The following is a 24,229-nucleotide window of genomic DNA, read 5'->3' as shown; positions in this document are numbered from 1 at the left end:
AAATAAAAACTTTGTCTGTTTTAGTCTTTAATTTCAAACATCCCAAGTAGACGAGTCACATCATGAAAGTTGTATCATTTCCCTTCTAATACTTACAAATAAACATAATCTCATCACTGCCATCTTCAGCCATTTTTTAAACCTGCCAAAATACAAAAGATGAAGTTAGTTCTGAATGACATTTACTTTTTGTATTACTGAAACATCCCTCTACAGAGTAATGATGCTGACTGACCCAGAGCACACCCAAACATGTTACTGCCCCTGCAGGAGTATCAATGGAAAGGTAAAGAAATTAAAGTTGCTAAAAATCCCCAAGTGACTGCTGTATCATTACATGTATTTTTGAAATAACTACCAAGAAGCCTAAATGTCTGTATGTTCTTAAGCATTTCTCTCTGAGGCAATGCTGTCTCGTGCCATTCCCCATCCCTCCTCTCGCCAACCTCCAGCCGTTCCTGGGTGTCCCCTGCTATAAGCTCCTGTGGAGCCTCAGAACAAGCAGGGCCAGAGGACTCATGCAAGCCAGCAACAACCACTGCAGAAACAAGGCCCACCTGGCTCAGGGAAGCATTTTATTGAACAGTAGGTTAAAAAATTATCTCTGAAGGGCAGTTTACTTATTTAATAAAGACAATAATCTTAGTAACCTAAAAATTGCAGATACAATCACAGATTTGTTCCAAAGGCAAAGGTATACTGTGGTAATGAGCATCAGAAAACCTGGGAAAACAAATCCTGTCTCTGTCACTGACCTTCCATGAAATGGTAACTCACCAATTTGCTTTCACCTGTAAAATAAGGAAAATCTATATTCACTTTTATAAATCAGTTCTAGCAATATGTATTAAAAACTTGCATAAACACTATTGCTCCTCAATGATGTCTGGACAATCGAAATTATGGCTGGCTAGTAGTCTGATTATGTATAGCTAAGATCAGGACACAAGCAGGATCTAGAAAATAGTTTTCCCTTATCTAACAATGAAAAGGCTTTCCTCTTCAAATAAGCAATTTTCCCAATGCCCCAGTAAGAGGCAAAGCAATGCGAAGATCACGACCCAAGTCTAAGAGAGAATGTGAGGTTGCAGAAACAGCAAGCACATTGGTCAAGATGACAACAGGAAGGAGTAAGATACTAAACCTGTGAAAGGGAGGAGGACAGGAGGAGAGGAAACATGACCAAAGACACACCAAGCTAGCAGAGCCCTGTTCAAAAAAATATAAAGAATTTGCTACTATAACGAAAGCTAAGCCAAAGGTACGCACAAGCAGAGCCGTTACTCAGATCAGTGTAGGAGCAGGACTTCCCATGAGGAGTTTACTCTTGAACACTGATGCTCATATCCTCTGCCTGTTTGGATCGTGGAAATATGCCTCAGGCAGGAGCCTGTACCAGCAGCTACTTCTGCGCAGGTACCAGCTCTACTGGCTTCTCAGCACAAGTGAAGTCTCCATTGCACACAACCCCTTCCACTGTTTCGGGGAGGGCTCCATCCTTGCGCCAAGTCTGTGACTAATGCCACGATGGCACCTCCACGTGCCAGGGAGCAATGTCCGATATGCAGCTGCCAGCTGCACCCATGCTCTGCTCTACCTCAAGCCTCCACCAGAAGCAGCAACCAGGTTTCTTCACCAATCCATAAGCTACTTCCAATTAGCAAAGGACAATCCATCGCCACTTGGAGATGTGCTGGGTGGAAAGCCAGCACGTCAACTGACAGGTATACAAAGGGACACCTGGTTGCTGTGGCTCCTGATCACGGCAGGAGGGATCCTGCTGCTCAGCTATCTAGGCAACAGCCTAGATTTTGGTCACTGAGACTGGGTGCCCTGGCATTCCCCCATGGCCTGTCCCAAGCACTGCCCTCCCCAACTCTACCTAATGTCAGCAGCACGTTTCCCCCTAACACCGGCCGCTGCAGCAAGGGGACAGCACTGCCCACCTGTGGCACAAGCTAGGCCTTTCTTGGCTACGGCTTTTGTGGACTAAACTCATATAATAAACCACTTAAACATTTATACAAAAGCCCAATACTGAGCACAAGCAGCAATTCAGGGAATTTCCTAAAACCTCTTTTCCTGAAAACACTCAACAATGCAACAGGTATTTAGAGAAACCTAGAGTACAACTATGCAAAACAAGCCACAAAAAGTGCATCATAGATTGATGACAAAAATGCTTTGTTTTTTTAACCCAGATGATTTGTGGATGCTCTGCACTATTTCAAGAGGTGTACATCCAGTTATTTTTAGTTTGTGTCCTGACAAGACTTCATATGGCTGAATTAACAAATACTGTTCTTGGTCAACGGTTCAGATATGCAGAGGGGGCAGTGCAGCAAGACCGGCAATACTGCTGTGTGACCCACTTGTCAAAGGCATTCGCCTTCTCGGATTTTCCCGTGTCGCATTCCTCACAAACAGCAGACTGATGACATGTGGCATTACAGAAGCAGCAACGTCAGTCTTGTTTTAGGGGCCACCAGACGAGAACAGCAACAAAAGGGAAGAGAAATCGTAATAGCATAAATGTGGCTCAAGGTGATGGGGAGAAAGCGTAAAGGTTCCTCTAACACACCTTGCATAGTTGATAAGGACACTACATCTCAATTATTATCTGCATTAGCACAGTTTTCATTTCTGCAGCAAGTGCTTTCATTTTCTACGTTGCAAAATTTCTGATTCATCATCCATCTTTCTTATGCTCAGCACAATGACCTGCTATGCTCTGTAATAAACAGGTTATTATTGCATAACAAACAAGCTCTCACCTCAACACGCAGGTCCAAAAGGACTACCTTGCATTAGTTTCTGCACCATGCTACAAGTTCCTGCGTGGTCTTTTTTTCTCCCTTTCTACTTTACAGAAAGTGTAAGAAAGGAAGAACTGCCCCAAAATGGATTTAAAAATTCCACCTTTGCAGACACATACTACCTTTTACCCACAGGCTTCAAAACTCCTCACAAATCTCAACCGTATTTCCCAAGAGTTTTTGAAAGAAACAGCATTATGCCACCTGCTCCAGCTGGTAAATGGAGTCAGGAAGTGCCACAATAGCTCACATGATGGCACTGAAGACAGACTTTAGAGTTTTTACCCTAACCTGCTGTTGCTCTGGGCCATGTCTGTTTTGGTTTTTTTTCCAAGCATTTGTATCAGAAAAATATTCCATTAAGTCACTCATCCTACTGCATATAATTATGTTCTTGTCTTGCAGAGATAATCAAAGCTTCTAGGAATTCCAGATATTTTTATATAAACCACAAAGCAATCATTAAGCAGTGAATAATCAGATGAAAAGCTATACAGAAAAAATGAGACCACAGGTACAATGCCTAACCCTGATAGTAGTGAAAGAGCAGAAAACTACAATTTTCTGCTTATATAACTAATGAAGTGACTTGGTGCACAAGAATAGAGGACACAGCTAAGCACACAAACTCCAGCTGCCACATGGGCCTCTTAACACTTCTGAAACTTAAGGGAACCCAAATGCTGACATCAAGGGGCTGCAGCATCACAGATATCTGCTTGCGGAGCAGGATGTGCAGCGCTAGTATCAGGGAACCACTCCAGCCATAAGCTATCAAAAAAAAAAAAGTAAGACCGGGTGTAAAAGCATACTTTCCCCTTATAAACAGCTTTTTGAAAAAAAGAAACGAGGCTCCAGTGGTAGGTTTGAGTAATTTTGATCTTGCAAATGGATTTAAAAAAACAGGTAAGAATTAAAAAATAAACCAAATCCCTGAAAATCTGTATTTGAATTTAATGACCAACGAAGTAAAATTAAAAGTTTCCCTTTCTTCAGTTTTCTGTTAAAGTTCTAGAGTGGGTTTCTACTCGTGTAAGTAACTTTAAAACACAAGTGGATGGGTACTGGAAATACACGTGTGCAAGCAGAATGCATTTAAAAATACCGAGTTTTCTTCATGTGTAGTCCAATTTGTTCATGCTACTGCTCAAAGTAATAGGAAACTATCTGGCAGAATATCTGGTAAACTATAGCAGGACCTTGCATTGTTTAAAAATGACCATTCTATCAGTTATTGCTGAAAAGGGAGAGGGGGGCAATTTCTGGACCAGTCAGGGGGAACACAGAGTAACAGAGTGGTGTTGAGTTTATGCCCCCTGCCCCTTCCAACGCTTCCCGCATGAGTGAATAACGTATATGCAAAGTGTAATGAGCTGAAAACGACCCTGTAGCAGGAAACGGGGCTTTCTTCCTTCTAGTCTCGTAAACCAAGACCTTCCCCCAGAGGCGCACACCGGCAGCCTCGGGGCAGGGCAGGGGCCGAGCCCCAGCCTGCGGGGCAGCCGCCGGTAGCGGCCGGTTCCCTCACTCGGTTACTAGACCGGCCTCCTCCTCCCGCCCTCTTCCCTCTGGATCACGCTTCACACCGGGGCGAGTCCGTGCCCCGGGGGGAGCACGACGCCAAGATGGGTGTTAGGGGGTAATTCCACAAGCTAGCATGCTACACAATGGAACTACAGCATATTTATCCTATTAGATGATTAGTAAAAACCTAAGTTTACTCTCATTGATCCATAATTACCATCTCATATATATATTTAAATTAGCCCCACTTGCTGTGAAAATTAGCACACAGGCTCCTTGTAGGTGGGGGGGGGGGCAAATTTTTTCAGTCTAGAGTCTGTGGTCACGATCTACCCCTGCCACCCTTTCCCCCAGTTTCCACAGATTCTTGCTGACTTCATACTTCCTGGGCAATCATCCAGCCTCTGGCACCTTCTGCGGCAGGATGCTCACCTATTATCTCCTCTTCAACGGTAAACTCATTAGCAAGGCTTGGATTGTAGCAGGCTCACACAATAAAGCCACAAAGTATGGGGTTTACACAATGGAGCCAGTGATTAGTGGTCCTTGTGCTTGATGAGAAACATCTGTATGGGCTACAAGCCTGGTTGAGGCTACCAAGTCCAGTGCTCCCAAATCTCATCAGCCCTGCGTAATCAGCATGTTATCAGGGGCTGCTGGGTCCTGCTGTGCTCCACAGCAGGGGGTATGGCCACACATGCTATTCAGGAATAACCAGCAATGCCCATTTTTTTAATATAATGACACCTGATGCCCAGGAAACAAAGGACATGGACCCACTGTCCTCAGCTCTAGGGGTTTTAAACCCCCAGTTCAGGTTACTGCAGTGCTCACCCCTCTCCCAGCTGAAAGGTGCACTGTGCAGCAAAGAATGTGTCTGCAGCAGCCAGGGCCAAGAAGTACCGATGCTTTTTGTATTCAAGCAAGATGCTTCCCACCCCCCCCACTTTTTCCTCTGGCAAGAAGTGTTTCCTGCACTGCAGTCCCCCCTAAAGCCTTATGCAGTGCTCCCTGCTGCTGTGGTGTGTGTGACCTGACAGTCTTCACAGTGAGAGTGCCCCTGCAGGTTCAAAGATGATGGAAGGAGGCACCAGCTCTGTCCTCTCCAGAGCATGTGCTCTTCTCAAGGCTACATCTTTTTAACAGTTGGCTAAGACCAGGCCCTTTCTTGCTTCCCACCTTACCCATCCCAAGTCCCCTTCTACACAAGTATCCAGTTTCAAGAGGGAAGTGCAGAGAGTATTGTGACTCTCTTCTTGTTAAGTGCTTGGGTAAACTGAAACAATGCAGCATTTGAATTTTGGTAAATTCTTGATAAGAGTGTTAATTTAGAGAGGAGGAACCATTTATTCTTCAAAAATGACTCATCAGAAGCTTTCAATGAGCACAGAAGCAGTAAAAGCAATTTTTCAAGGACCTGACTGCATGTCCATGTCATTTGCTTTTTCAGAGGCCAAAGCTGACTGGCCTTTAGTTTTGTATGGTCTGTTTTTACAGCTTTTCCCTGTACATTTCAGTGCATATTCACATTCACAATGCTGTCTCTGGGCCTATGCCTAGGTTTCTCCAGCATGAGTGTACAAGGGTGGTTATCCTACTTGCAGTGGATTCATTCTGTCAGAATAAGTATTAACTAATTGAGAACAGTTATCTGTATGTTTACTAGCTGAAGCAGTCTGGATTTACAATGCATGTGAGTCTGGATCCTGCAGTTCCAAAATGATTTTTTTTTTTTTTTTGGTCAGTATTTCTACCTCTGTGCAGAGTTAACATCGATGGTGAACTCGCATCTTACACCAGGCTTGCTGGGGTAGAGATGAAAATTCAAGATCCCTGCCATTCATTAAGAATGATGAACTGGAGGAAAGAGCAGGGTGCCAGACTTAACGCTACATCCATTCCTGCTCTTACTGATGGGTCTCGTCACTTTTGCTAGCATACAAAAATGGTACACACAAGTTATAAAACCTCACCCAAGACTATAGCAGCAAGGCGTAAGAAGGTATGTTGGGAGGCTATTAGGAAATTTCAGCTAAGCACTTCCAAGAATATTAAGTAAGTAGACAGAGAGATGTGGGCAGTAACCCCCAGTTAAGTTAACATACAATTTCCTTACAAAAAAAGGGTACGGCACTCACTTTGGGAAGGGAAATAAAAAGACTATCATGGTTATTTTCATGTGAATGCCTATTTTTGGTGGTGTTTTGTTTGTTTGGGTTTTTTTCCCCTCAAGTCTGGTAGGGCTTTGTGGCAGCATTAGTTCATAACATAACTTTTGCAGTAAAATCACAAGAGAACCTTATTCCCAGGCTGTGCTCATTTTATTGGTGTCTTCCACATAAGATCTAGGCCCTAACAGTCCTCCCCCTTTGCCCCTCAAATTATGAATGGTTTCAGGATAATGCAACATAACTGAGAGAAAAAATAACAAGCAACCACAATGGACTCCACAAATCCTTTGTCCATTAGATTCCCACTCAATCCATGTTTCAGGGGATTTCTCAAGGAACAAGAAAGGACAACCTGATATGGCCAGGTTTATCAGAAACAACCCACAGTGTCAGCACAATGTACACAGAGAACTCTGCTCCTGAATAAACAAGTAAATGGACTGTGTTAAGCAACAGGTCATATTAGTAACGGACAGTAGAAAGCCATCTGTTATGCTTGGCTGACTAGGTAGGTATGTAGGACAGCACACTACACAGAGACAATTGGCTTTTATTATATGTACAGCAGTAGTTAGTTCTTTAAAAAATCCTCAGGCTTTTTAGTGATATAATAAATCTGTACATCATAGACTTCTTAATTGCACCAACTTAATTTTGTGTACACACAGAAGAAAGAAAGAAAAAAAAAAAAAAACAACCCACCACAAAATAAGTGACTATCGCAGTTGAATTCTAAGAAAAAATGTTTTACCCTGCCTGGAATATCAGAGCATAATACATTATTGGGAAATACAGAGTTACAGTATTGGGAAGACCTCAGATCCATCCTTCCCAGCTATTTTAACATCATGCCAGCACCTTGCATAGTAACAGTTTGGATATCCTGAGTGAAATGATATTATTCACCCTTAACTTAATCACCCTTTTTATGTGGTTTAATCTTGAGTTGTTTGTCACCAAGGCTGTGGCTTAGCAATATACAGAAGCATATGCTGACTTTAAACACATGAATAAATCCACTTAGGTCCTGTGGAGGTCAAAGCATGGGGTCAGCTGTTCCCACTCACACTGGGAATGTCTTAGCCCGGAGCTACAGCATATTTAATTTTGTACCAGGATAAGCATTTATCTCAAACTTCAGCTCTACAATTCAAAAACTGCAATAAACTAAAATGGAAAAAGCCATGCGGCTCCCACCTTGTACAGAGCTCTTGCTCCTTGTAACACCTTGAGCTACCAGAGCTGAAAAATATGTTAAAACAAGAGTGAGATTCTTATTTTGCTTCCCCATGCACATTTGGTAGCATTTTATGTAGTCGATGTCACTTTTTCCTATGATACTTCGCATATCAAGAACACCAAAACTTTACAAGAAATACACAGCAGAAAGCTTTCACTTGAAAACCACCTAGAACCAGTGAGATGCAGTACCAGGAAATGCTGTAAAATTTCACCGATGCTCAAAACTGGTATCATTGCCAGGCAATTTAACACCTTGAAAAAAGCAGCGCTGTAAGCCAAGTCCTCTCAAGAGCAAGACAATAACTACAGGTCTATATGACCTGGAGCCCCAACCTCTCTCCCAAAAAAAGAGCAGGGGGAAAAGAAAATCTAACAGAAACCATAAGAATAAAGCCCAGTATTTATGCCCATACAGTTTATGACCTGTCCATTAAGTTGAAGTAGTTTGCCAAAGGTATTTTGCTTTTTAATATTAACTTTTTTCCATGAGGGCATTCCTTCTTCTTCCTGTCACCTAAGAGTCACAAGTTTCATACATAGTTAGGAGTGGAATGACTGTCATTTCTTCCTGGGGTGAACTGGATATGATGTACCAGTGATCTAGGGATAAAGGACCCCCTCCTCTTTAAAGCGACTTCTAAAGTGATCTCAGTCACTTTGAGAAAGTTACCTAGCTTGCATTCACATTTGAGATATTAGGTAGTTTTATTGCTTTAATCTACAAAGTAAAATTTAGTTCTCGTACTACTTACTTTGTCAAAATTCACACTAAAGCTGAGGCAAATCTTGGTTAGGTAAGGATGCACGTTGTCTCCATCAAGGCAAATGAAAAGCTAAAATACCATAAAGCAGAACAAACCACAAACACAGATTAAGAAGGTTCAATTACGGGCAGAAAATTTCTTTAGAAAGGAAAAGCAAGCCTTCATCTCTTAGTCCTCATAAAATAAAGATCTTGCCTTCTTTGCTGTACAGAACATCCAGAAACACGAAAGCATAAGAAAAGGGGCAAAAAGGAAGAAAGAATTCACAGGCTGCTTCCAAGCTATTGCTCTGAAGTAATTAAAGGCAGGAAACAAGAAGTTTTCAGGTAATACCACGCAAAGATTTGTTCTACTGTTCAAATGTGTACTTATTACAATTATGAAGATTGCAAAACGTAAAAGAGCAAAATTATTTCCTCCAGCATCCTTCATACAACTGCACAGGAAATATTCAGCACCTGGTAGGATACTTCACGGTGTTAGTTATGCTAGTTTACAAATCCAGTCCTCCTGACCCAAACCTCCTGCTGGTTGTCAGGACCCAACTCATGCTGACCTAAATACTAATACACAAAAAAGGTACATACTGAGATCTGATCTTAAATGACAATCTACATCACCCTGGAAGGGGGAATGGTATTCAATATTGTGGCCCCTTGGGGTTGTCATGACTGAGCAACTCAATTGTCCCTTTCTGTTTAGTACCTTAGCTTGTTTCTACAACAGGACATAAACTATTTGTAGAGGAGCAGGTGAGGAACACACCAGCCAGATACAGAGGTCAAACATCAAACCAAATTATGTTTATTTTCTTGAGGAGTGAAGGCAATTAAAAAACAAGATTCCCTTTTTACCCCAAATGCCTTACTTTCCTCATCTTAAGAAAACTTTCATACAGTTTGCAGTATAGGATGTTCTCGGTTCCCACCATCAAGACACATATTAACTAGGCAATCACCAAGACCTTAAGAAAGAAGAACCAAAAAAACACTTCTTCAGTGTGTATCTGTTCTTTGGGGTAAGTTGCAGGCAAACCCTACTCCTGTATTCTGCAAGTTATTCAGTGTTCTTTCCACCCCATTCTACAGTACACGATAAAGCTTCTGTAAATTAAAATCCCAGTTCAGTAATTTAAGTAGACTTCAAGTAGTGTTACATGGTCCCTTTACGTTCCCAATTCCACAGCTTTGAGTATAAGAGATGCTACCCATGAAGCTCAGTCTCACTTTAATTTCTTGAACACAGTGACCAGGTGTGGTTTTCTCCTTCAGCAAACAAGACTGAGCATTTAAAATATGGCAGGGATTTGACTCCCCACCCTGCCCCATCATACAAAGAGCTCCTAATGAGTCAAGGGAGAAAGTCTATGTTGAGAGAACATAACACCAGGTTTTTTAGTGCTCATACCATGAACCACTGTGGAACAAACAAATGAAGAAACCTAACTTCTACTTTGTACTAAGTTAACAACAAACAGAAGTGTTCAAGCACATTCAAGCTGGACAAAACTGCATTACTGAATTGGAATTTCTAAGCATGTTACAGCTCTAGAAGACTTATTTGTAACTAATTTTCAAAATACAGAATATTAAAATACCTTCAAGTGTTTTCATGATAATCAGTGTGCTGAAGTATACAACTATTTGATAGTCTGGACTGCTGTACTACCACAGTGATTTTAGGAGGTTACACATAAACAGTACTTTTAAAGAGTAGGCTGTTACCAGATTTAGACAGTTAATTTCTTCTAATATTTTCTTATTAAAAAAGAAATCACACCCCCCCCCTCTACTTTTATATTATTTGCAAAAGTATTTACTAAGGAATCTAGGGTTCATCAGAAGTTTTGAAATGTATTTCTCTTCTTCAGTGACTTTCTATTTTTGAAGAATGGTTTAAGTTGAAAACCCAAATAATCTGCCAGTGTTGGATGTCTTAGGGGGAGGAGGGGGGGGGGGGAAATCACTGTTGGCAAAAGCAGGTACAAATCTATCATTATTATTATGTAAGTAATTTTGATGGAATGGATGCTTCTCTTGTCTAAAGAGAACAGGCTTGGTCCTTTGTTCTCAGTAGGAATGTAGATGATGGAAAAGTACAGTTATGTGCAAAAGATGGTACCTGTGAAATACTGACTGACATTTTACTCTTCTTAATAGCCAAAACAAGAACTATGCCTTTCATCAGTTTTTCCTTTTCATTTAAAGGAGCCAGCTGCAATATTTAATGAGGAAACAAAGTTTAAAACCTCAACCAACCAACCACTTACCACATGACAACACTGGTAGATCTAGAAAGTGAAAAATGACTAAGGGAATTGTTGTTATTATTTTTAAAAAGCTCTCTTCACAACTGTGTTTTCTATGATCTCACTAAGTGTTTGGCAAGTAAAACAAGCTGTCTAATGAAAAGCATTATAGGGTTAAATATGATCTATTCATCACTTATTGCTCCTAGCTTTGCATTTGATATGATGGTTAATATACTTGTCTAACAAGTACTTGGGAGAAGGAATTAGAGCCCCTAAGACAGGTTTTTGCATTAGCAATGCAGCTTCTCACACAGGGAAGAAAAGCTACATAGGAGAATTTGTAAATGTCTTGTTTGTGAGTAGACTCAAGTAGACTTTAAAAAAAGTTCTGTTTTTTAAAGCATAATTTATGCACAGAACATTAAATAATAAGCTAGTATAAGTATTTGCATAATTTATTGATTTATGGCTAATATCAAAGGCATCTCTTCACCTACATGGACTGAGCAGTTATTACAGCAGGCTACAGTTATTACAGTAGGCTATCTTAATCAGCATTTTAGTTCTGCTTCTGAAAACTTACCCGTTTCCAAATTACAATACAAACTGGATCTGGGTCTCTCTTCCCTTTCAGCCTGACTAGAAAAACAAGTTGAGACTTGTGTTGCTACTATTCCAGGCTGCAGTTAGGAAGCACAGTGGTATCTTCTCTCTTTATAGTAGTTCAGTCATCTAGCAGGTATGATGTTTCAGTTCTTAGCTCCCCCTTAATGTAAACTAGGTGCTTACATGCAGGCCCTCCCTGCCTGCACCATTCCCCCATCGTCCCTCATCTTCTACATTAAACCACGTGGTCCTCCAAAAGTTGTCATGATACAAGTAGCACTGCTTGTATTTAGAGGAGCAACTTTATAATCAGAGAGAAAAAGTGTTCTGGAAAAATAAACAAAAAAGACAAGCTTTCTGACCACTGTACTCATGAACATACTTTTACGCAAGTCGTTAGCCGTATTTTGTTCTCTAGTACTGCTCTGTAAACAAATGGTCAAATGATGTGCAAGTATCCCATCAGAGAGCATTCAGTCTTACACGTATGGTTCTGCTGAAGCACCATTCAGTTTGTTCTTGCTTTTGTTTTTGGAAAGGAGCTTTCTGTTCAGAATACGTGATAGTGTGCCTCCCTTCTTGCGTGTTTCCTCTGACAGTGGCTGCTGCAGGTAGACAAGATCGTTGTGAGATTGACTCATTCCTGGATCCTTCTGATGATGTCGCCGGCGGAAAAAGAGCTTTGCACTTTTTTTCAAAATCCCACCTGCAGAAGAAAATAGCAGAGGTGCAGGACACTTTAGACAGAACAGGCTGCTTTCCTCTTGGAGTTCAGCTTTAACTGTAACTACAGCATGACTGAAAAAAGCCTTAGTCTTAACAATTCCAGTTAAGCATCACCCTGGTAACTATTCAAAAAATGTTAGAAAGCTAAGAGCATGGTGAATCTAAAGCAAGAATATTGATGGTTTGTATTCTAGAGGCCATCACAGTATGAGTTCCACCTTGGAACAAGTGATTTCGGATACTGGCAATCGCAAGCAATCGTCGTGCTTTCAGCCAGAGGCACACATACATACACTACATGCTACTGAATCCTCCTTGCCTCGATGTTGATCCAGCTCTCTCCTAGCTGACCACCACTGAGAAATTCAGACTCCATGGAAGTATGCATTTCTCCGCTTCTCCTCATTCCATGCAAGTATCATGCAAACTGAATCATGACAGACCGTGGTAGTCCTAGATATATGTGTATACACACACTTGTACAGTTAGCAGAAATGTTCAGGAGAGAAGAGCTCACATATGTCGCTAGAGAAGCGCTAAAGAAAAAAGGGATTTCCCTTCACTTCTTTCAGAAATTATGCTGTTGAAAAGGAAGGAGAGCTACTGTGAAACATGCCCATGAGCAATCAAATATTAATCCTCTGATTTCATCTTCTAAAGCCAATCCACACATCTTGTGGAAATCTCCTTCCTTACACTTTATTAGTTTGAAATGCTCTTCTGAAAGCTATGGTAGCAGTCAGACACAAACATGCACAGCGCTTGGTGTGGGTTGTACGCTGGGTTCTCACAGGTCAAACAGGCATATCCAATTTTTCCAATGTAATAAAAGTACAGAGTAAAACATATGTTTGTAAAACATATGAAATAGAGGAAGTAACGTTACTCTCTGCTGTTTCAGGTATCAAAGGAGCTGAAAAGAAAGGATTAGCCTGTGATACACAACATGAAGGTGGCATTTTAATTTGCGGTGAAGGACACTGTTGGTGCTGGAGAACAGTACCAGGCAGTCAACCTGCATGGAGTAGGCCCATACAAGCCAGACAGCACATGTTCTATACGAATTCGGTAGCACCACCTAGAGTAACAATTCACAAAGCATTTGCTATTTTAAAATCCTGTTAGGAACAGCAATTCACTTCAAGCAGATTAAAAATGATATTACATCTGCTCCCAACAGGTTCAGAAATTTGCTCAAATCCCTTCTGCGGTAGATTAAGTTGCTTTATTTTGTTGTATTCCTTCCCTTGATCCCATGTCAAAACTATTATACAGCCAAGACAATTGCAGCTGTCATCTCACCAGGGACTCAGGACTCATGTTGCCAACACCAGCCACCTGTGCTCTCTTTGCAAGCTTCGGTTGTTTTTGCAGCCACTGTTCTGCTAAATTCCACCTTCCCTTTCCCTGTGTACGTGTGCCTGATGTCTAAGGCAGCTTGGCTGCAGTTGGCAAGGACACTGCTCCAAGCTACCAGCAACACTCAGCCTGGTGTCAGTACATCAGCCCCATGTTAAAATAGAAACAGTTTTGTGCAGAACTGGGTAGTGGTGGCATCCAAGTGGCATAAGCCAATTTGAACGGAGGACCCAGGTACCAAGCCAACACAGGAGCCTTCTGGCAGTCAGACTAGTACGTGAGGACAGTCATCTCCCTTGCAAAGCTTCCACACCTCATCTCTACACCACTATCATATTTCCTGATTCTTCCTCAGTTCAGTCATTAATTCCTGTCACCACACAGTCTTGATTCTGCTTTTTCTCCCATTGCAAATGGATACAAAAAGCACTGCACAGACCAATCCTTTCATGTGATACTGTGCAATAGCTAGAATTACATGTTTGTCCCCCAAGAACTTGACACAGGCTGCGTGTCATTTTGTACAGTGACAGCTGCAGAATAGGTATTTCATGGCAGCTCTGTTGCACGCAGCCAGATGCTTCTTTGTTCAGACCAGAGCAGTTAGGAACATGTGCTTGGGTTTATTACTTCGTATTTTAAGGACTAAGCATGCAGCACCTTGGAAGATATTCTAGGATGTTCTGTCTTGCTGCTGCTGAGACTTTTCTCAGAATGCACAATGGGATGGAGCAGAAGTCAGCTGAAAGCAACTGGAACTCATGGATTTGAATCTTGACTGCTCTCCCATCAACCTCTGATTGATCTTTCTAGCAAGGCAGTACCACTTCTAGCTGTTGTCAACAGCATAAAAGAAATAGTGTTCAACCCCATGATACTGACAGCTGTTAATACACAAAGGCTAGGGGGAACTGATGAAGCCTCGCTGCTGTGCGGCTTTTGTTTTAGCAGTCAGCTGTTCTGCCCAGCAGTCTTGGCAGCTGCAGTTGAAGCTGTGCCATCAGAAGGAGTAGGACAGAAGGGTTTATCCGTAAGCAGCTATTTAGTCCTATCCATTCAGGCTGATTTCCCATACTAGGAAATAGAAGCAAATAAGAATGCTGTAAAAATTGTGCTGGTGGCCTGGGACAACTTGCTACAGCTGAAAAACAGCAGGCAGCACTTCCCCAAGAGCAGGACAGGCTCAGCACAAGCAGCAGCCCCCTGACATGAAAGCTCCCTGTGTTTCTGGAGGTACTGAGGTCATTGCTACCTGGAAGCTTGCCACATCCCACTGTGACCCATCAGCCTCTAGCCAGTTTGGTACGTGCTGCCTGACAGTGGCTCCAGCTGTTGTGGAGGCATGCACCCCTGCTAAGAAGGCAGGGTAGGGCAAGTCACAAGCTTGGCGATGCTCGTGCTATTTGCATGCTTACTTCTCAAGTTCAACAGGATCCATATGACAGCTCTGCCCCTAACACCAGGAGATAAGCAGAGAGCATGTGAAGAGTGCTGTACAGACTGACTGGTCATCATAGTCTCCTCTGCACTAGTTTAGAGTGTTCTGAAAAGGCTTTGGGGCTAGGATCACTTCTGAATCTCAATTTTGTCAATGAAGGAAGACTTCCTTCCACATTTACAAGGATACGGATAGAGATCTCTTCTTTCCATTCCTTCCCAACTTCCAAACCAGTTTTTATCCACGTGGTTTTGTAAGGACCTGCTGAGGTCTTGATAGCTCTACAAGGCTATAAAAAAGATCTAGAAAACTGTAAGCAGCAGGTTTTAAAATAATCTTTCTGCATATGCATATCCAGTTATGCCATCACACATGGTTTACACAAACAGATTTTGATTGATACTACAGGAATGGGAATGATGGAGAGAGATTAGAAATGTAGACCACCCCTCCAAGCCTTCCTTGCTGTCCATTCTGCATGATCCACCTGGACAGCACGACCACCAGAAGAATGATTTGTTAGAGCAGACCAGTCTGCTAAGACACCTGAGCATGGGAAGGTAATTTTGGGGGAAGGAAAGAAATGGATGGAGGAAGAAGAAAATTGGTGTCAAACTAGTTTTGCTTTAGTTTTTACAATGAGTGTATCACTGTAAAGCTATGCTTTCTTAAAAAAAAAAAAAAAAGACAAAAATAACTTACTGTGTAGGTAATTAATTCTGGTTAGGATAGTCCTCTTAAGTTTATAAAAGGGAATGGGTAAGGAAAAATAAGTCAGAAAGGTAAAAAACCAAAAATATGCAGGTTTTTTTTTAAAAAAACCTGCTAACTTTAAGACATTAACACAAGGCTTTTTAAAGCAGAAAGGGTTTTGTTTGCTTTGTTTGGGGTTTTTTATTGTTATGTTTGGTTTTGTGTTGGTGTTTTTTTTAAAGGGAAAGCATTTTACAGAACAGAAATCTTGAACTATTCAAAGCTAACTGAAGGCAGGGGGGTTTGAAATGTTTTCCTGTATCACTCCATAAAAGCTACTCAGCTGTGACCAAGTAGAGATTCAAGACTTCCACGAAGAGATCTGTGTATAAAGAAAGGGATTTGAGACAGTTTTTAAAAATATTTTTTCAAGATGAGGCAACTTTCTGAAATATTAGATATACTTTGTGCTTTTTAGCAGTCCTATACTACATCATGTAAACAGGATCTTTCGAAGCCTCATCTCTTTGCAACATACTGCACAAGGAAAAACAAAACTAGACAATCGCTCACATACAAACTTCCACTTGCTTGTTTTAGAATAACATGTTAAAGAAGAGTCTAGACGTTTTGCAGAATCTCATTCAGCTTCCTAAACTTTTCTAGGCTCCAAATGAAACAAGTCCCTTTAAAACTAACCCCCCCCCTTTCACAACTAACCTTCTACCCTCACCCCAAACATACCCAAAACTTTCCAGTGCCTGACAATCTATGTCAAATTGATTGTTGCTGTACCATCCTGATCTACCAGGTGGAGCAATACAGCTGTGAGAAGGCCCAAAACCTCGATGTTCTAAGGGAGAGCTTTGGCAAGGAGGGCCAGTGTATGCTTTATGTGGAGGGGGAGCGGTATGATAATCTGGTAATATACTGAGGTTTTGTAGTAAGCCCTTTTACAGTATCTCTGGGTAAGGAAAGATTATAAAATAATAAAGACAAAGAGGGATGAATACATGTGAGAAACAAACATTTTTGCTATTTTAACATGTAGCCCATGAGACTGATTTGCCACCTGTTCAGCGCTCAGTCCACTGCACTGGCTCTTGTGCCAGACTTCCTAACAGCTCCTGTGTTTACCACTTAGCCACAAATTAGTGCTACAACCTCAGAGGTTAATGGATTTATAAAGGAAACATGAAGAATCCTAAGACATTTTCAAACTGCAGCTATCCAGGTGTGTAACTACATAAGCAAAATAATCTGACTCCTTACTTATTAAATTACCTTTTATTCCATTTTCTTTAGCAAACTACATATTAATTAATTCAGTGAAAAGGGAGAAAACATTCACAAGACAGTTAAGAGAGAGTATACTTCTGTTTTAGCTGTGGTGCTTCCTGAACACATGCTTTAGTGAGGGCAGGGGAGTCTTGTGCTCAGAGATGTGAAGGAAGAGCAGGAACATATTAGAAAGCAGCTGTGGAACTCTGCCATTTTCACGTTAGTATTGGGGCTGCTAATACAGCACAAGTCCTTGTTTACAAGCACATGGTTTTCACTGAGGAACTGATCATGTGGCTACTTATTTCTCTCCCAGATAACTGAGTTGGGCTTAGTGAGCTGCCCTTCAACTTCTAAGGGTGAGCCCTTCTGTTTCTTGATGGAGGGGAGTGTAAGAGAGCCTGACTGGGCTCAGAGAGCCAGAGGACTGCACTCTTTCTGGCTGCTAGTAAGACAGCTCAACCAACACCACAGTCACAAGGAGTTTAAGGACAAAAATCAGTAAGAAAGGATGACCTACTACTGTGTTGCATGACACTGCAAGTTACATAGAAGTAGCAGTTATTCACTGAAGTGGAGGTAGGGATCACATACCTTTAGATTTTTTCATGCTCCCAGTTTCTGAAACACTTAATGAGCTCCCAGATATTTCTTCACAGGTCTGGTCTAAGAGCGTGTTGGTGTCCCACTGTTGGCTGCCGTTCTCCAAACCCCAAGCTTTATGGGCACTTTGCTGTGGGTCAGTATCAGGTAATATTTCTGAAGCACCTAATGATAGCTTTTCATCAGAGGTGACTTTTGCAACAGCTTCCTTCACAGTGGGTGGATCTACTTCTTTGCAGGAGCTGTCCATGGCTGCAGCATAGTCCATCATCAGTGCAGCTTCACTGTCCTGAGATAAAGAGGTCTGCCCAGTAAAAATAAGAGACAATGACACAAGCCACTCTGCTGGGAAAAAACCAAGCCTCTCTGCAAAAGGAGTTTCTTTTCTCTTCTTTACACTTTTACTTGTATTGCTCAGAGCTATCAGAAAGCCACTGTGAGGCTTCCTTAGCTCCACTAAAGGAAAGGAGCATACAGCCAGGTTTTAATAATGTTGTTAATGTCAAATGACTGGGAAAACCAAAATTAAGTACATGCCTCCTGCCTATCCCCAGACCCACTTCTAATAACTGGACTCTTTCCTGTATGTGCTGCTGTAACGAAGTATAAGCATGCAGAGACCATAATATTTTTGTCTTTTTAAGAAAATAAACATCAAAGTGTTTCATCTTGTAGAAGGATTTTTTTGGCATCTCTATCAGCTAAACACAAATCCATGCAGTCCCAGTGCCCCCATTTCCCAAACAGACACATCTATCACTGTGGTAGTTGATCCTTACCCCCTCCACCCCCCGCCTCAGCACAGTGATCGCGAGGGCATCCATGCCCACTGACTCAGCTTTCACTCAAAGGTCTTTAGGGATCCTTTGCATAACAGCGAGACTTGACAACAAATGTCCACACAGGAGCCTGCAGGAAAGAGCCTACAGGCAGGCACCAAGCACCAGATGGGAGACTGAGCTGTGGATGAAGAAAGTCTGAAGGAATGCTATACCAGGGAGAAACAGTCTTCTGTTTGCCCTCCCTCTGGAACACAGCCCAGAGGACTAGGAGGTTTTTCAGAGGGTTTTAACAACTTTGGAAAAAAATAGAAAAATCTTTCATACTTTTTCTGTGCATCTTCCCTCCATGGAGTAAACACAGAGAAGGACTAATTATTCTCTGTTCTCACCTAAACTGGTTTTCCCAAATCCCTGGTCACCCCACTCCCATCCAAGGATACCATGCATTTTTAGACAAACTGTCAAATCTAACAATCAAAACCCAACTCCCTCCTCAACAAACCTACTCTGATTTGGCTTAACTTGAAACAGTTATTGAAACAAACTGTCACAGAGACCTAGATACTTCAGAGACTGCTGAATGGGAGACAGCAGAATGCACGTTAAGTTAACGTCACACTCACTGGAGCACTTTACAGTACTAAGCATTAAATATAAGTGTTGTTTTCTGCTCTACCTTGGACACCCCTGATATGATAATGGTGCTCTTCTTTCTAGGAGACTTCAGCTTCTGCTTTGCAGACTCACTTAACTGCCGAATGGCTGCTTCTGCAACAGGATCGGTGCCATTCAGTACGAGCAGTTCTGAAAAGAAAGCATTATTTCAGAGGGAGAAAACAGACCAAAGAGAGTCAGAGTTTGTTTTTGACATAAAATTAAAAATTAGCAGAAATGGTATAAACACCAGGCATACCAAAACACCTTCCAATTCACCACCCAGCTATTCGGTCTTGTCTTCTACTTCTGTTGCCCATTCTTTTGAAAAAAAGGTACCTAAATTGCATTTTCAAACCCTTGTCCTGAGCACACAGGAGGTTTTGGAAGCCTAGACAAAACACTCAACTATTTCAGTGCACTGTGCTACACTTGAGGTGCCTATAATCTGAAAGCAGCAGGTAGAGCATCAGGTATCCCAGTCATGAAGAGCCATAGTTCTAAAGTGGTACAAAGCTGGCATGTGTCACTACTTCAGGTACCTATTTTACTCCAGTCATCCTTGCTTGACATTTCCAGATTTGCTATGGCACTATGATAGGATGGGGAAAGCAAAGTAGCAGTCACTCTGCTCTTTATCAGCTGCTTTCAAAGGCTGTAAAGTGCACCCCACTTTCCCCTCCAAACATCGCACAGGAATAAAAAACCTGCTTTATAAAAAGCTCTTTAATGACAAACACATTTATTTTTAAGCATGGCCATTTCTGGCATCTAGTATGCAAGTACTTTGGGCACAGCAGATACACAGTAATCAAATTATTCAAGGAAAAAACAAGGCTAAGAAAGTTAATGAAATGAACCCCCCATATTTAAATATCTGAGGTGGGGTTTTCTATTCGAAAGAGTTTTAACAACAAAAGAATACAGGCAGGAATAGCACCAGTGTTAATTAATCCGAGCGGTGCCTTTTGTTACTGTGACATTAATGCAATAAAAGATGAGGCTTGAATAATTATGCTGCACCAAGTATCTCAGATACTTTTGGAACTTAAGAGTATGTGTGCACAAAGGGTATGCATGCCCACACATGTCTGCACATGTGTTATAAACCATCTCCCTAGCCACTGCAAAGCCCCCAGGAACAGCTGAGAACACCCAGGACAGCATCAGTGGCACTTGCTAATTCTTACTGTTGTCATCATTTAGAACTATGGCACAGCATTGCATCTTTTCCATAGTGCTCGTTACTGTTTTGGCATGATGTTTGTAATAACTACTACCTAAGTTACTGTCATTTCTTTCACTTGGCTTAAACTTTTGTTCTAATGAGTAATTCTTCCTGCTGTATTGTACAAACATTTCACAGAAATTCCCCTGCACTTCCATGAAAACACTGTCCATATCAGTGTGCTCAAAGCTGTTCTCAGATGAGTTTTCCAGTAAGTGCTTTGTATCTTCAATATCATAAACAGTTATGAGAGTTAACTCAGAAGTCTAGCACTATCTTAACATTTCCCAAATTGGCTTAGTAATACCATCCTGCTTCATGGTATCAGAGTACTACTTAGTCTAGACATAGGGAAAGAATCAAGTGCTATTGGTTCATGTTCTTCCCCAGATTTCTGTCTTTTGGCCAATATATTTCTCTTTCTCAAGAAGCTTTCTGACGGTTTCCAGGAGCAGTCTAGATCATTTCCAGATAGTCCCATCTACACTCAAAGCTGCACAAAGAAAACTGGACTCCACATCATGTGCTGTCTGCAGCTAGACTAGGTCACATCTTTCATTACTGTTCAATACAGAGCTACAGAAAGATTGAATGGTGACCACACACAGGACTGAAAAATACGCCGAGTTGCAACTCGAAAAGGTAAAATGCTCCAGAGACAAAATCAGCTTTAATACAGTCAAAGTGAAATTATAATTAAAGTTATTATCAGTGCCACCTGACACTCTGAAGGCACTTCAGCTGTATGCCAGGTGACTCAGGAAGGTGGAAAACCAGGAACAGCAAGATTAGGTATTTGCACTAGCACAAAAAAGCCCAGCAGCAGGGCTAGGAAAATAATTTGTTCTTCCTTACATCAGTCCAGGCTCATGCCTTCTGTTCAGACAGGGGGGACTTCACAATGGCCTTAAAGAGATAAATTTCACAGGGTTTTCATTTCGTGCAGTGTCCCCCATGCCTTTGTAAAGGAGGAATCTTTTATTTAAAAATCAGAGAAAGGATATCCCGGCTTTTCTGCAGTCACCTCCCCTCTCTGAACAACAGCTCATTGTTATTTATTCAAAATTAGTAATTTAAGTCACCAATTAAAACCAGACTTCTATTGCAAGCCTGCTATGTCTGTAACCACAGTACTTGCTAACATAAACATCTCAGTGCCTGTTGAAAGGCAGTAGCCATATGGGTTTGTTGTTAGTTTAACAGGATTACATTAATCCCATGTGCAGGCAGACACAGATGTATTCTCATTAGCAGCTTTGAACATTTCTATTACCTGTATCTGAAGATGATAAAGTTTTGCTGACTGGAGCACCATGAGAATGGATAGCTTGAACAGAGAAATCCTTTTCAATCACCTTTACTTTGACTGGAGTTTTCACAGGAGAATCTGAGGAGCAAGGTTTTTTTGTTATTCAAACTATTCAAGACATTTATTATGAAAATAACAAGAATTTATTATACCAATGTTAAAGCCTGTTCAAATCATAAGCATTTGAGAAAGCTGTTTAACTCAAATTCTCAACATATGCTCTCTATGGTAACCTGACCCCAAAAGATCTGTGAAGTGTAGGAATTTATTGTTGTTAAACATTTTACTGTAATATGCTAGACAACACCCACTTAACTAAAACATCTGCTTTAGCAGCTTAAAAGAATGCAGCTCTTGGTGAAACTTCACACAAAGACTGTTTAGAGTGGCTGGAAAGTTGCCAATCAGAGAGAGACCTGGGGGTGTTGATTGACAGCCGGCTGAACAGGAGCCAGCAGTGTGCCCAGGTGGCCAAGAAGGCCAATGGCATCCTGGCTTGTGTCAGCAATAGCGTGGCCAGCGGGGACAGGGAAGGGATCTTACCCCTGTACTCGGCACTGGTGAGGCCGCACCTCGATTCCTGTGTTCAGTTTTGGGCCTCTCACTACAAAAAGGACATTGAATGACTTGAGTGTGTCCAGAGAAGGGCAACGGAGCTGGTGAGGGGTCTGGAGCACAGGTTGTACGAGGAGCAGCTGAGGGAACTGGGGGTGTTTAGTCTGGAGAAGAGGAGGCTGAGGGGAGACCTCATCGCCCTCTACAGCTACCCGAAAGGAGGGTGCAGAGAGCTGGGGATGATTCTCTTTAACCAAGTGATAAGCAATAGGACAAGAGGGAATGGCCTCAAGTTGCACCAGGGAAGGTTTAGAATAGGTATCAGGAAGCATTTCTTTCCAGAAGGGGTTGTTAGGTGTTGGAATGGGCTGCCCAGGGAGGTGGTGGAGTCCCCATCCCTGGAGGTGTTTAAGAGTTGGGTCGACATAGCGCTGAGGGATCTGGTGTAGTTGGGAACTGTCAGTGTGAGGTTAATGGTTGGACTGGATGATCTTCAAGGTCTTTTCCAACCTAGTTCATTCTGCGATTCTGTGAGGTTTTTTAATACTTATCCCAAGAAGAATCAAAAAGTCTACTCCTGGGAAGTACACTGGGAAAAAACTTTGTTAGAAGATGACACCAATCCTTATTAGAGATTATAATACAGACCAAAGCACAGGATGGCCTGTCATCGCAAACGCTCTTAAGTGTCTGATAGTTTTGTCATGTGGAAAACTATCCATCAAAACCAAGCTCTTCTGCATCATCACTCTACCATGCAGCTTTAAAGTGTGTATTAAAAGGAGCATTAACCACTCCCTTTGTAAGAGCAAGACTTCATGAAAATTAAAAACCTGATTATGAAGAATATAAACAATTCCCCCCACCATCAACACATCAGAGAAGTCCGGACAACAGCACCTTTTCTTACATTCCCACTCCCCCCACTACTTCTGTTCCTCACAGGTAATGCCAAGAGTGAACACAGAAAGAAGTGGACTTCCTCACCTGTGGTCAGTGGAGATGATCTCCCTTCTAGACGAGGTTTGGTTTTCACAGCAGTTACAGTAGTGACCACAGTCCCACAGGGCATCACAGTGCGATCCTTTTCTACCTTAGTGGCGGGCACTGGAGAAGAGACTTGCCATGTCTTTAATTCACTGGGTTCTATAAAAGAGAACTAGGAGGACAAAAAAATGTCACAGTCAAGTGAGAAGGACACTAACATTTCTAGCTAGTACTCCTTTAGCATTTTCACTAAGGTTCAGGAGCCAAACCACTAATACTTTTAATGATAACTGTGAAGTGTTACCATACAATCTGGATGCACTACTCTAACTTGGCCACAAATAGCACTGTGCTGCAAGTGACAGTCCAAAGCACAGGATGAATATTCACAAGTACTTCCTGAAGTGAAAGATCCACTGTAAAACCATCCAAATGCAGTAGTACCTCTGCACTAATGGATCCCAGCCTGGGCCCTGGCTCTGGGCTGCTCTCACTGGCCCTGCTGTTCAGTGCAAAGCTTTGCTGGCCAGAAGGTTGTTTCCTGAACAAGTCTAGAGGTACAGTTGCTTTTGCAGACAATGGACCTAGAAGAAATAAAACCAACAAAATCAGCGCACATCTGAGCTGTCAGTAAGTTTAAGGGTGAGAAGATGGAAAAGGAGGAGGTACACAGACAGCTAACTGCAAGAACTGGTTCTACACCATGGGGCAGAAACACGGCAGTTTTCACATCTTGCTTTCCATTTTATAAGCGTGCCTCAGCCTGGCCTAATACCGTTTTAACAGGGAAGAACAGAGACATGATACTTATTTGACACTATTTCTAGCCATTTTTTTTCCTGTATATGCAGCATGCTTAAGAAAATATCTACAAATATTACTATTAGGTTCTTGAACAATCACTACAATCAGTTACCTGCATCTTTCATTGCAGAGAATGCTCTGAATTCTCGGTAAACTGGTATAGCATTAACAATAGTCTTTCTTAATTTGAACTTCCGTGCAAGTTCAGCAGTTCTTTTTTTCCTCCCCTTACTTTAGTGACTACACTAGACTGGAGCAAACTATTAACTACTGCATGATTTCAGAGATTAATTCCTACTTTTCTGTGAAATTCAAAGACAAGTAGAGATCTACATTACATTCACATTACCCAGCTCTCTCCTCACCAATATGATTCTACTTTGAGTTTTCTATTCAAATCTTGGAGAAGAACAGCTAAGACAGTTGGGGGGGGGGG

At 41.8% G+C, this 24,229-nt stretch overlaps 2 protein-coding genes across 4 annotated transcripts in view; both read right to left on the bottom strand.

Annotated features, from left to right (window-relative positions):
• The window catches only part of PRDM15 (PR/SET domain 15), a 39,152-nt gene extending 35,003 nt beyond the window's left edge, over positions 1 to 4,149 (bottom strand). For all 3 annotated transcript variants that reach the window (XM_026848560.1, XM_026848576.1, XM_026848569.1), the window contains exons 1-3: positions 1,270 to 4,149; positions 756 to 791; positions 97 to 142 (exon numbers count right to left, since the gene is read on the bottom strand). In XM_026848560.1, the coding sequence (XP_026704361.1) occupies positions 97 to 133 (37 nt within the window). In that variant the 5' untranslated portion in view covers positions 134 to 142; positions 756 to 791; positions 1,270 to 4,149. The remainder of the gene's footprint in view (positions 1 to 96; positions 143 to 755; positions 792 to 1,269) is intronic.
• A 2,892-nt stretch (positions 4,150 to 7,041) lies between these two features.
• Positions 7,042 to 24,229, bottom strand: part of C2CD2 (C2 calcium dependent domain containing 2) — a 43,989-nt gene continuing 26,801 nt past the window's right edge. Inside the window, exons 10-15 of the mRNA XM_026846461.1 lie at positions 23,434 to 23,573; positions 22,990 to 23,161; positions 21,412 to 21,525; positions 18,933 to 19,060; positions 17,466 to 17,778; positions 7,042 to 12,080 (exon numbers count right to left, since the gene is read on the bottom strand). Coding sequence (XP_026702262.1) covers positions 11,854 to 12,080; positions 17,466 to 17,778; positions 18,933 to 19,060; positions 21,412 to 21,525; positions 22,990 to 23,161; positions 23,434 to 23,573 — 1,094 coding nt within the window. The 3' untranslated portion in view covers positions 7,042 to 11,853. The remainder of the gene's footprint in view (positions 12,081 to 17,465; positions 17,779 to 18,932; positions 19,061 to 21,411; positions 21,526 to 22,989; positions 23,162 to 23,433; positions 23,574 to 24,229) is intronic.

This window comes from Athene cunicularia (assembly GCF_003259725.1).
Source record: "Athene cunicularia isolate RWA chromosome 1 unlocalized genomic scaffold, athCun1 chr1_part1, whole genome shotgun sequence".
Lineage (NCBI taxonomy): Eukaryota > Metazoa > Chordata > Aves > Strigiformes > Strigidae > Athene > Athene cunicularia.
This window is presented reverse-complemented; position numbering and strand designations above follow the sequence as displayed.